This window comes from Ricinus communis, chromosome 10 (genome assembly GCF_019578655.1).
Source record: "Ricinus communis isolate WT05 ecotype wild-type chromosome 10, ASM1957865v1, whole genome shotgun sequence".
NCBI classification, from domain to species: domain Eukaryota; kingdom Viridiplantae; phylum Streptophyta; class Magnoliopsida; order Malpighiales; family Euphorbiaceae; genus Ricinus; species Ricinus communis.
Genome location: NC_063265.1, coordinates 2,491,242 through 2,502,700, shown reverse-complemented (window position 1 = coordinate 2,502,700; position 11,459 = coordinate 2,491,242). Strand labels below are relative to the sequence as shown.

General features: G+C 31.6%; 1 protein-coding gene across 13 annotated transcripts; it reads left to right on the top strand.

Moving 5' to 3' along the window:
- The first annotated feature begins 2,133 nt into the window (after nucleotides 1–2,133).
- On the top strand, nucleotides 2,134–6,281 carry LOC8282858 (DNA oxidative demethylase ALKBH2). Of its 13 annotated transcripts, none has more exons than XM_048370138.1 (7): nucleotides 2,137–2,197; nucleotides 2,618–2,685; nucleotides 2,804–2,880; nucleotides 4,194–4,484; nucleotides 5,254–5,370; nucleotides 5,502–5,688; nucleotides 5,897–6,281. In XM_048370138.1, exons 4-7 carry the CDS (start codon nucleotides 4,257–4,259, stop codon nucleotides 6,097–6,099), a joined length of 735 nt encoding a protein of 244 aa, XP_048226095.1. In that variant the 5' UTR covers nucleotides 2,137–2,197; nucleotides 2,618–2,685; nucleotides 2,804–2,880; nucleotides 4,194–4,256; the 3' UTR covers nucleotides 6,100–6,281. The 13 variants fall into 13 exon arrangements, with proteins under 13 accessions (XP_048226088.1, XP_048226095.1, XP_048226097.1 ...); XM_048370134.1 differs by having other exon boundaries at nucleotides 2,196–2,332; XM_048370139.1 differs by lacking the exon at nucleotides 2,137–2,197 and adding an exon at nucleotides 2,410–2,427.
- The last annotated feature ends 5,178 nt before the right edge of the window (nucleotides 6,282–11,459 follow it).

The following is an 11,459-nucleotide window of genomic DNA, read 5'->3' as shown; positions in this document are numbered from 1 at the left end:
GAACGTTTGTAGTATTATTAAAAATAAATTATTCAGATATAAATATAAGTTTATGTAAAAATATGAAATTGAATTTTTTTAATATATAAAAGAAGTATTACATTTTTATTCGAAATAAATAAATGATTATGAATTATTTTATAAATTGAAAGTTCTATTATTTGAGAATTGTAAATTTTATAATACAATTTTAAAAATATTTTTTTTAAAAATTTTCTTACTTGTACTTTAATTATATTTGAAGATGAAAATAGAATATATAAATAAAGAATAATCATTAATAAATTAATTACAGTAATAAAACAGTTTAGTGCTTGTTCTTTAGGCGAAAGTCATTCTATATGAATAAAATATAGCTGAATATATAAATGGATGAACTTGTCTTATTTTTGCAACTAGTCCCATAATCTCAAATTTAATCTAATTGGATTTTTCAATTTTATGGATTATTAGTTTTAAACCCTTCAATCACACAGATGTTATGTATGTATATTTTATGCCATTTAAAATGTGTAAAGTTGAATAAAATAAAAATAGATTTAAAATATAAAATAACAGCTAAATACATAAATGACTCTTGTACTTGTCTCATTTTTACAATTGGCACATGAACTCAACTTAAATTCAATTGGACCTCTCAACTTTATTGATTATTATTTTTAAATCTTTCAAACACAAATATTGAAGGCATGTGTTTTATGCTATTTAAAAAATACTTAAGTTCGAAAAAAAAAATATATTTAAAATATAAAATAAGTAAATAAAATAAAAAAGTAAAACAATGAATTTTAGTTCCTAAACAAAACTTGTCATTTTTTTTTGAGATCTGTTAAATATTTTATTGTTATAGTTACTGGTGTGGGCAATAACCTATAAGAATAAAAAGAAGAACTTGATGACAAAAAAGTTAAAGGATTACAACAGTTTATTTTGGTCTTTTGAAAAATATATATTTTTATTTAATAAATTAATAAAATAATTTTAATGTATAATAATAATATATTAGAATTAATAGAACACACTTTTCACAAGAGGTTAATTCAAAGCGCTTAACTTTTGTCTATGGAGGATTTAAATATAACAACTCATGAAGTTTATATGAGTAATTGAATTAAAGTTGAATTTATGGAACTAATTACGAAAATAAGACAAGTTCAATAGTTCAATTATATATTTTGCCCATTATAAGTGACACTGTCAATGAGAATATTAATCTTTTATTACTACCGTTAATAGAGGGACTAAAACTAACAAGTCATAAAATTGAGAAGTCCAATTGAATCAAAATTAAGTTTAGAAGGCCAATTACAAAAATGGAACAAGTTCAATGATCCCTTTATATATCTAGCTTTAAAATATTTATGTGAATTAAATATTAACACGGATGTAATACAAGTCGTTAAATTAAAATATGAAATTAGAATTTTTTTTTATGAAATCAAATAAAACGTATATAAAAATTAATTTGAAAATATATTCAAAAATTTAGTATAATTCTTATGCAAGTGAGTAAGAAAAAGAATTCGAAATAATTAAATAAATCAGAAAAGAATTATATAATTTTTTTAAAATAAATTAAACTTTTAATTCTAAGATGGATTAAAAATTTTAAAATAACTCTTATGAAGATAAAATGAGAAAAAAAATATAAAGTAATAAAATGATTAAATATAAAATAATAACACTATTAATACTAATTAATATATATATTTTTAGGATAGTTAATGCATTATTTTAATATTTTATAATATTATTATTTTTAATAATTTTTTAATATAAAATCTTAATTTATCATAATTTAAATAAATTTTAAAGATATAAAAAAAATCTTGTAAAAAAAGAGAAAGTAAGTTACAATCTTAAATGTGTATAGATTTTGTATTTACTTATGTTATTTTTTTCAAAAATGAAAATAAAACTATTTTTACATGTTTTCAGAAATTATAATTGAAAAGATATATAATATATATTCTTTTATGTATAAAAGGTCATTTATTTTTAAATTGAAATAATCTTTTTATTTTAAATTTATTTTATATATTTAAATAAAAAATAAATTTTTTATATAATAATAAATAATATATTCTAAAGTTTTCTGTAAAAATAAGAAAATTTTATTTTTAAATTAGAAAAATAAAAATAGAGAAAACGTGTCACGCATTGCCACCGCTAGAATATCTCTCCTCCTTTCTCTCAGGTTAGATTGCTTTTTTTTCTTTTTCTCTTTTTCCTTTTGTGATAAAACCCTGGTTAGATTGCTTCACCCTATTTCCCTTTTTAATTTTAATGGTTTGTGGGTTGCATTTCTTGATTCATACATCTTTCACACATGGTAAACCTTTGCCTTTTCCTCTCTGTCTTGTTGGTTCTTTTAATCATGATAAATTTTTAACGGTGATTGTTGTTGCAATGCGTAATGCTTACTAGGTATTTGTTAAAATTATCAGATGAAGTTTTCCTCTTGCACGTTCGTCTATGCTAATAACAATGCAACATCATAATAACGATGCATTTATTATTGCTTAAGATTGTAATATGATCACTTGTTTTGTTTTTGGTCTTGAATCTTCTATGGTTTTGTTGATGCTAATCTTCATCATGATAATTCTTCTTTCAGAGTGTTGGCATTGGGTCTGGGGTACTCTTAGTTACCTTCAAAACAAAAAGAGGACTGAAAGTTAAACTGTAAGTCTTTAAGCACTTATGTGATTCTCTGGGCTTTCTTACTGTGGGATCTAAATGAATTTTGAACTGCTTTATATTAGAGTTGCCTCCCTAATTCTTATAGCTAACCTTTTCGCAGAAACATATATTGAGCTCGCTACCACGCATGACGAGAGTCCATAGTGACTGAACCTTAATGCAAAACGTAGTTGGATAGTAACTTCCGATTGCAACTTTCTCACAATTATCAATTCATAAATGCATTATATTGGTGGAAATGTAAACAAAACAAATACATAACTTCCTTCACATTTAGTGGGTATACATTCCTCAATATTTGTGAGAGTACATTGTTCTCCGGGTCCAAGTTTATCTTTCTAATATCAGTGTTAAGATGACATATCATCTAGCCCTGATGTGATTGAAGAAAAAAATAGCCAAAACCTTGCACATTTTTCAATTTTATTCTATCTTCTTAAATTTGATACCTAAGTTCTAACCTATGACATTTTTTAAAATTTTGGCCAATTTAGTGAGAGAATTGCAATGTGTTTCTAAGGTTACATAGCTACCTTAGTGGTAAAACATATGATTTGTTTTTTGTTCTAATACTGGTAATATATCAATAATTTGGTAGCATATTTTGAATCTTTAAAAATTTGCTAACCAGGTATGAATCATTTTGCTTTCTATAATTGTTTGTAAAACCTATAATGACCTGCTATGCTTTCCATAAGAAAATATCTGAAATTGTTTAAAATTTATTGGATTATGTTTGTACTCTCATTTTAAATAATTTTTGGCCTCGGATTTAATTTGTGCTACATCCAGTTCCTCTTTATTAATTTACTATTTTTTATCTTTTACGAGCCATATGTAGAAAAGATAGCCATTGGTTTCAGTAGAAAACATGGTTAGCCATTTATTCATTTATTTCTCCTCTCTTCTTCTTTGGCCCCTCACTATTAATCTTGCCAAAAACAGACACCAATAACAATTACTCGATCAGCAAATATTTTTTTGTCAACAAGTTTCTCCCATTCATTATAGGACAAATTCTGCATCAAGTTACTAATATTTGTTTGTCAAATCATTTCACCAACAACTGTAGCTTCACCTTGCTGCAAACTACAATTTACAGAATTACCTTTAACGTTAAACCACAAGTGGTTGTCACGTTCTCCCTCCCCATCCATCTCTGTCTAACTCCTTCATGGTGAGATTCTCTCGTTATCTTAGGAGTGATGGAATGATGGATTTGTTGTCAAGAAACAAATGTTGTATGACCACTTTTATAATTGTTGGTAGTATTTGGAAATACAATAATTTGATGCACATGTTCAAATTTTGTGCTGTAAAACAAATGTCTAGTGCACAACAATATCTTTAATATCCTTAAAATCTTTTCTACAGAACATAGACATTTGATATAAAGGCTTGAGGTTTATCGTAATACTCATTTCTTTCTATTTCTCCTGTTTAAAATTCACAAATAAAATCTTTATATTGTAATAATGGACAATCTCTAGGTAGGTAAGGGAACACATGTGAGGGGAGCTTTGAAAAGTTAAAAACTGGTGGGTATAGGTGCAATGAGCTCCAAGTTCAAGCCAGTGTCGCAGCCAAGGAATCCTAAAGCTAATGGGGGAGATGAAAAGGAAAAACAAGTAAAAACCTTAGATCTTGGGAATGGAAGTGAAGTTCTCTACATCCCAAGGTTTTTATCTTTTGATGACTCATGGGAATTCTTCAATTATCTCGACTCTCATATCCCTTGGACTAGACCCACTCTTCGTATCTTTGGTCGCTCATGTGTTCAGGTTTTATCTCTATTCTCTCCCTTTTTCTCTAACATTGTAAATTTGTTTTTCTTTATCTGAGAATATCTTTGGGTTGTTTTTTGTGGTGTTGTTTAATTAGTTTTTGTCTACTATACATAACATTAATTTGAGAGGAATTTTCTTGTATTACTCTCATTGCATGCAGAAGTCAATTGAGCATGTTATTGTCACCTAATGTTTAGTTAACTTTTGCATATTTAATGTAGTATTTGGATAGGGGATTTAGAATCAAAGAATTAGAGTTACATGTTTTAGTTTGAATTGTAGAAAAGAAGGGTTAGAGTAAACTTAGTAGTTGATTGGCAAGGAAAAGGTGATGGAGGAAAAGGAGGTTGGGTTGAGAATACCGAGTATTGTTTCAGCATTTGTATTGTGTATGCTAATATGATCATATTTAGTAGTTACTTTCATGGGTATAGGTATGAAAAATATTGTGTAGACAAATGCAGGGATGTCTCCTGTGTTCTCGTAAAACTTTTCAAGATTTCTGTGGTGCAGCCAGTGGCTATTCTTTGGGATGTTAATATCTTTTAAGAAATTAAGGTATATTCCTGCTTTTAGGGGTCTAATAATTGAACAAACTTTAGAATTGGCTGGAAAACTCAGACATGTACCTGCAAATTATTGCTCACCATGCATAATTTATGTTGAGTACTAATTATTGTTGAGTCGTTTTCCATTTCACAGTATGTTTGTTGGTGAATTTGCATGTCTTTGCTAATTGTACAAGGTATACTCATCTCTGCAGCCTAGGGACACTTGTTATGTTGCAAGTCCAGGATTGCCAGAATTGATTTACAGTGGATATAAGCCGCATGTCTACTCCTGGGATGATTATCCTCCACTGAAGGACATTTTGGAAGCTGTAAGAATGCTGTTTCCAAAATATTTTGCCAGAAATCCTACTGATTATTCGTTCTGACTTGTTTATTTTTTCTTTCCTCTTCGGAATTAATGATCATTGGTTGTTTTCTTTTTCTCACTTGTACCCTGAAGGTTCATAGAGCACTTCCTGGGAGTAGATTTAACAGCCTACTGCTTAATAGGTATAAAGGGGGGAATGACAATGTTGGTTGGCATGCTGATGATGAGAAACTTTATGGACCAACTCCAGAAATTGCCTCCGTTTCCTTTGGATGTGAACGTGAGTTCTTGCTGAAGAAGAGACAAAGTAAATCGAAAGGTACTGTGAGATGTCTGAATCATCTCGATTCGTTTTGTTAGTTTTCATGTTTGAGAGATTGTGAACTGTAAAGCTGATGACTCTACTTTATTTTGTAATCCTGCATGTGCTGGTTTGTTTTGATGGTTTTGATTCTATCAATTCGAGATGTTCATTGTTGTAAATTGATTAGCTGGAGTTTAATTTGATGGTTGTCTTTTGGTGCTAGCGGCAGAAAGAAGATGTGATGATGAACCTGATAGAAAACGATTAAAGAAAAGCAGCCATGTCGATCAACATTCTTTCACACTAAAGCATGGATCACTATTGGTGATGAAAGGTAATACACAAAGGGATTGGCTTCACTCTGTGCCTAAGCGTGCAAAAGCCGAGGCGACTAGAATTAACCTTACCTTTAGGCATGTACTCTAAAAGGTCCTGAGAAAAAAAATTGTCTTCTTTTGCACTGTTGTTTCTCATTACTGCTCCACTCAGGTCTTGCTGAGCTTATGCTACTGAGTTGTTGTAAAGTGACCTGGGAGAAGGAAATGTAAATGTAAAATCTTGAATTTCATGTTCATATAAAATGATGATACAACTTTCTGGAGTCTTAATTTTGCAGCCAGCTCTCTGTCAGAAAAAAAAACACTTAATTATGAGCCAGTTTGTCCTGTAAGAATGTTGATCTGTGAAATATGGAAAAAAGAGACTGATAGGCTGACCTTGTGGAATATTAGTTTCGAAAATCCTTATGTCATCAGGAGTTCTCATGCCTAGAGGAACAAGGAATGATGGAGACTCTAATGGTGAAAATCCTGAATCAAAAAATTTGGTCGTGCTTAGATTCTCATCATTCCCTCTTTCCTCCAAAAGATTCATTCGATATCATTCGAAAAATGATATCAATACTTGATCAACTTATTTTTGTTGTTCGCATTTGTCTAAGCATTGGATCAGTGCCTAAAATTGCCACTTCCACGCTCTTTCACTTAACACTCATGTTTATGCTCCCTAAATAATACAAAATCATCATACTATACAAAGATTAAAAAGAGAGGCACAAAATAGATAAACAAAATGATTACATAGATAGGATTTCAGATCCGATAAGGAAAGAAATCAAAAGTTTTGGTTCTCTTCGATGTGGCTAAGCGTAATGATAAAATCAAATTGATTTAAATAAAAGGGTAGACAAAGAACACAAACAATGATCAAATCGAATTGATTTAAATAAAAGGGTAGACAAAGAACACAAACGAAAGAAAGGACTGAGCGAAGAGTCTATGTTCACTAGTATGAGTGGTGATAAGTCCACAAGGTTCTTGAAGGAACCCATAACTTCATTTCCCACACGGTAGAAAACTGAAATAATATGCTCAGTAGCATCAAGTATTCAGTTGCATGCAGTTTTCATAGTGAGAAAGCTCTTATTCCATAAGAAGAAGAAACTAGAACCTAAATGTGGAAAAATAAATAAAGAAAGATGAATAAACTAAAGTCAAATCAAGAATTGGAGAGGAGTTGACTGGTCAACAACTCTCCTAGTCCCAAAATTTATAAGCCAGCTTAATGAAGAAATAATGAAAAATTCACGTGCACTTACTTAATTATACTCCTACCCAAATTACTTCATTATATGCATCCCAAACATGAAAATGCTCACATTCCCGCTTGTATTATGCTTGGATTAATTGAAAATAATATGATTTCTCCCTTACGCGTGTGGATTTCCTCGAGGCACACCCAATATTCTGATTCAGGATTTACACCATTGGGGTCTCCATCATTCCTTGTTTCTCTAGGCACAAGGACTCCTAATGACACAAGGAATGGCTTAAGGAATCATGGGAACACAATTGATAAGCTTGACTAGTTGCATTGGAGCGTGACTTGATGATCAACCAAGACGAGATGCAAATCCACACGCTTAAGGGAGAAATCAAGATGCCATCACTTAATCCAAGCTGGAATGCGTGCTTTTTAATGTCTAAGATGCATATAATGAAGTAATTTGTGCTGGAATGTTACTAGGCATGCCTATGTGAATTTTTCCTTGTTTTCATTAAGCTAGCTCATTAAATTTGAGACAATGAGATTTGTTGACTATCCAACTACTCTATATTTCTTGATTTGACTTTAATTTATTCATCTTCCTTTATTGATTTATTCATATTTAGCTTTTAGTTTCTTCTTTTTATGGAATGCGTGCTATGCAACCGAATATTTAAGGCTAGTGAGCATATTATCTTAGTTTTCTACCATGTGCGAGATCAAGTTATGGGCTCTTTTAAGAACTTTGCCAACTTATCAGAACTCGCACTAGCAAACCTAGACTTATCTTTCATGTCCTTCATTTATTTTCTATTCTTTGTACCCTTGTCTTTAAATCAATTGGATTTGATCCTTACCCCACCGTATGGAAAACATCAAAGTGCTTGTGATTTCTTTCCTTATTGGATTCGAAATCATACCTATGTTCTCAATTTTGTTCATATCCTTTATGCGTGTCATTTTGTTAATTTCTTTTATGCATCTCGTTCTAGTCTTTCTAATCTCTCTAATTAAGAATCGAGGCATGCTCCAATATTCCAATTAAGGATTTGCACCATTAGGGTCTCTATCATTCCTTATTACTCTAGGCATGAGGACTCCTAGTGAAACAAGGATTGGCGTGAGGAATCATGGAAACACAGTCTTGACCGATGACATTAGGGTGTGAATTGATGATCAAGCAAAGACGAGACGCAAACCTAAGTGTAATACCGGTAGAAACTCGCATGGGGAAATCCGTGCAGGCATACTTAATACACTTCGGCTCAAATTACTTCATTATATGCGTCCCAAACATCAAAATGCATGCATTCCCGCTTGGATTAATCAAGAGTAACGTGATTTCTTCATCATGCACGTGGATATGCATCTTCTCCTACTTGATCATCAAGTCACGCCCCAATGCCACCAGTCAAGCTTGTCAATTGTGCTCCCATGATTCTTTACTCCAATCATTGTGTAATCAAGAGTCCTCATGCTTAGAGGAACAAGGAATGAAGGAGACTCCAATGGTGCAATTCTTGAATAGGAAAACTTTGGCATGCCTTAATTCTCATCGTTCACAATTCCCTCCAAAAGATTCATCCATGATCATTCGGAGACTGATATCAATACTCGGTCAACTAATTTTCTTTCTTCGCATTTGTCCAAGCATTAGATCGGTGCCTATGATTGCCGCTTCCAAACACTTTAACTTAACACGTGTGTTTATGATACATATGGAATGCCAGAAAACACCCTCCAGTCAAGATGATTCTAAATTCCAAAGATCTCCTTAAGTGAAGTTAGGGAAAACTAGCACTTGAATTCAACTTCAAATGCCATAAACCAAGTTTGATTTGATAAATTAAGAATCAAACATGACACTATGGTTAGAGAATGCCACAAACTAAAAGATAGTTTATAAATTCAAAGTTTGTGCAAGAACTTAAGTAAAAACACTCACAAAGAGCAAATAAAGATGATCATTGATTAATGGATTATTTACAAACGAATTTTGCTTTGATATTTATAGCCAAAACAAGATAAAGAACCCTAAATGTATGTTTTTTTAGCTCCCATGTTTTTCCCTTTAATCTCCACTTAAAACTCATTAAAAATGGTTACTTTTACATTGATTGCACTCATTTTGTAACTCACAAATGGCAACTAATCATCTACATGCATTTTGTAACTCCAAATGATAACTAATTGCACCTTTACTTAAGAATACCTAATAAGACCTAGAAATGCAAATAAAAAGGCTTCAAATGAGTTATATTGGACCTTAAGTTCGGCCCAAACTTATTGCACTAAATTGATAATTTTGGTCTCTTTTTGTAATCCTAAGCCTTGGGTTGAGCCTTGTTGTGTTTGAATACTCCAAATGTCTTTAATTAAGCCTAACAAAGCTTCTTGCATCCTTTTAGACTTCGATCTTGTCATTGGACCTCCTCGAATGCTCAAAGGATCATTTATAGTTCTTGTCTTCGTTGCATCATTCCCTCTCTCCTTGAATGGATTTGTCCTCGAATCAGCCTCATTGTCAACTTCATCACCTACACCAAATTGGATTGGACCCTTAAGTTCAGCCCAAACTTATCACACTAAATTGATGATTTTGATCCCTCTTTGCACTCCTAAGCCTTCAGGTTGAGCCTTGTTGTATTTGAACACTCCAAATATCTTTAATTAAGCCCAAAAAATCTTCTTGCATCCTTTTGGACTTGGATATTGTCAGTAGACCTCCTCAAATGCTTAAAGGATCATTTATAGTTCTTGTTTTTGTTGCATCATTCCCTCTCTCTTTGAAGGGATTCGTCCTTGAATAAGCCTCACTATCAACTTCATCACCTACATCAAATAAAGAAAGATCATCAATATTAAAAGAAGCACTCACATTATCATACTCACTTGGCAAGTCTAGCTTGTATGCATTGTCATTAATTTTTTGAAGGACTTGGAATGGCCCATTCCTTATGGCATCAACTTAGACTTCCTTTGGCTTGGAAATTTTTCCTTCCTCAAATGCACCCAAACCCAATTACTGAGTTCAAATACTTTCTACCCTTATTGTGTTGGCTTTCATATTGTTGAGTTATTTTCTCTATTTGAGTATGCATCCTCTCATGTAAGCTTTTAACAAATTCAGGCTTTTGCTTGTCTTCGTAATTAGCCTTTTTAATGGTCAATGGTAATAAATCCATAGGAGTTAATGGATTTTACCCATATACAACCTCAAAAGGTGAACAATTTGTTGTAGTATGAATACTCTTATTGTATGCAAACTCAACATATGGCAAACATTCTTCCTAATTGTTCAAATTTTTTTGAATGATTGCCCTTAATAGATGTGAAAAAATCCTATTAACTACCTCTGTTTGTCCATCCGTTTATAGGAAAGCCCTCATTCCTATTAATTATAGCTGTAATATTCCTCTATTTATTTCATGTAATTATTCCTATATAGTTGACTTACCTTTCTTGTAATTATTTCTATATAGTTGACTACCTTAAATAGGTCTAGGTATCTTGTATAAATACCTTGAGATAGATGGAATAAACATAACAGTGTTTTTCAGTCAATTATTATTTATTTCAACTCTAATAGACCATGATTCTCTGAATATCAGATTTTTGAACCCTCTAGTAATCCATCAAGAATCTCTTGGACATCAAGAGGTCCCTACTTTCCCTATCCAATTAGCATCAAAATAATATAAGCATAAACAATCACATCAATATTGATAAACAGCAAGCAACAATAGTCGAGGTAACAAAGCACTTCTAGACTAATATTATTCCTCAAGCTTGCACCCTCAACACAGATGGTCTGATGATTGCCCCATCGTCTAGGAGGTTCAACTCAATCCCGCTAAGCAATTAAAATCAAATTTTCACACAATGCATGCACACATATCATATTGATCACTTAGTAACATCAATCTCATTCGCATTTAAAGGCATGCTTAATGCAAATGGGAGGGGATAACGCATATACATACATATGTATATAGTATACTACTCACAGTATGATGCTCCATAAATAAGCTCCATGCACCATGCTTAGTGACTTCAGGTTATCTAATCATAAATAGACAAATTAGGGTTATCTATTGCCCATCCCCATACAATAAACACAATAATCTTCATCATACTATATCGCAACCAATTCAATTCAATCATCAAACTAGAAATCAATTCAAAGAAAAAGGAAGATCCCTAATTCTAGTTTACAAAAATCTATTGGGTAGTCCTTAGAA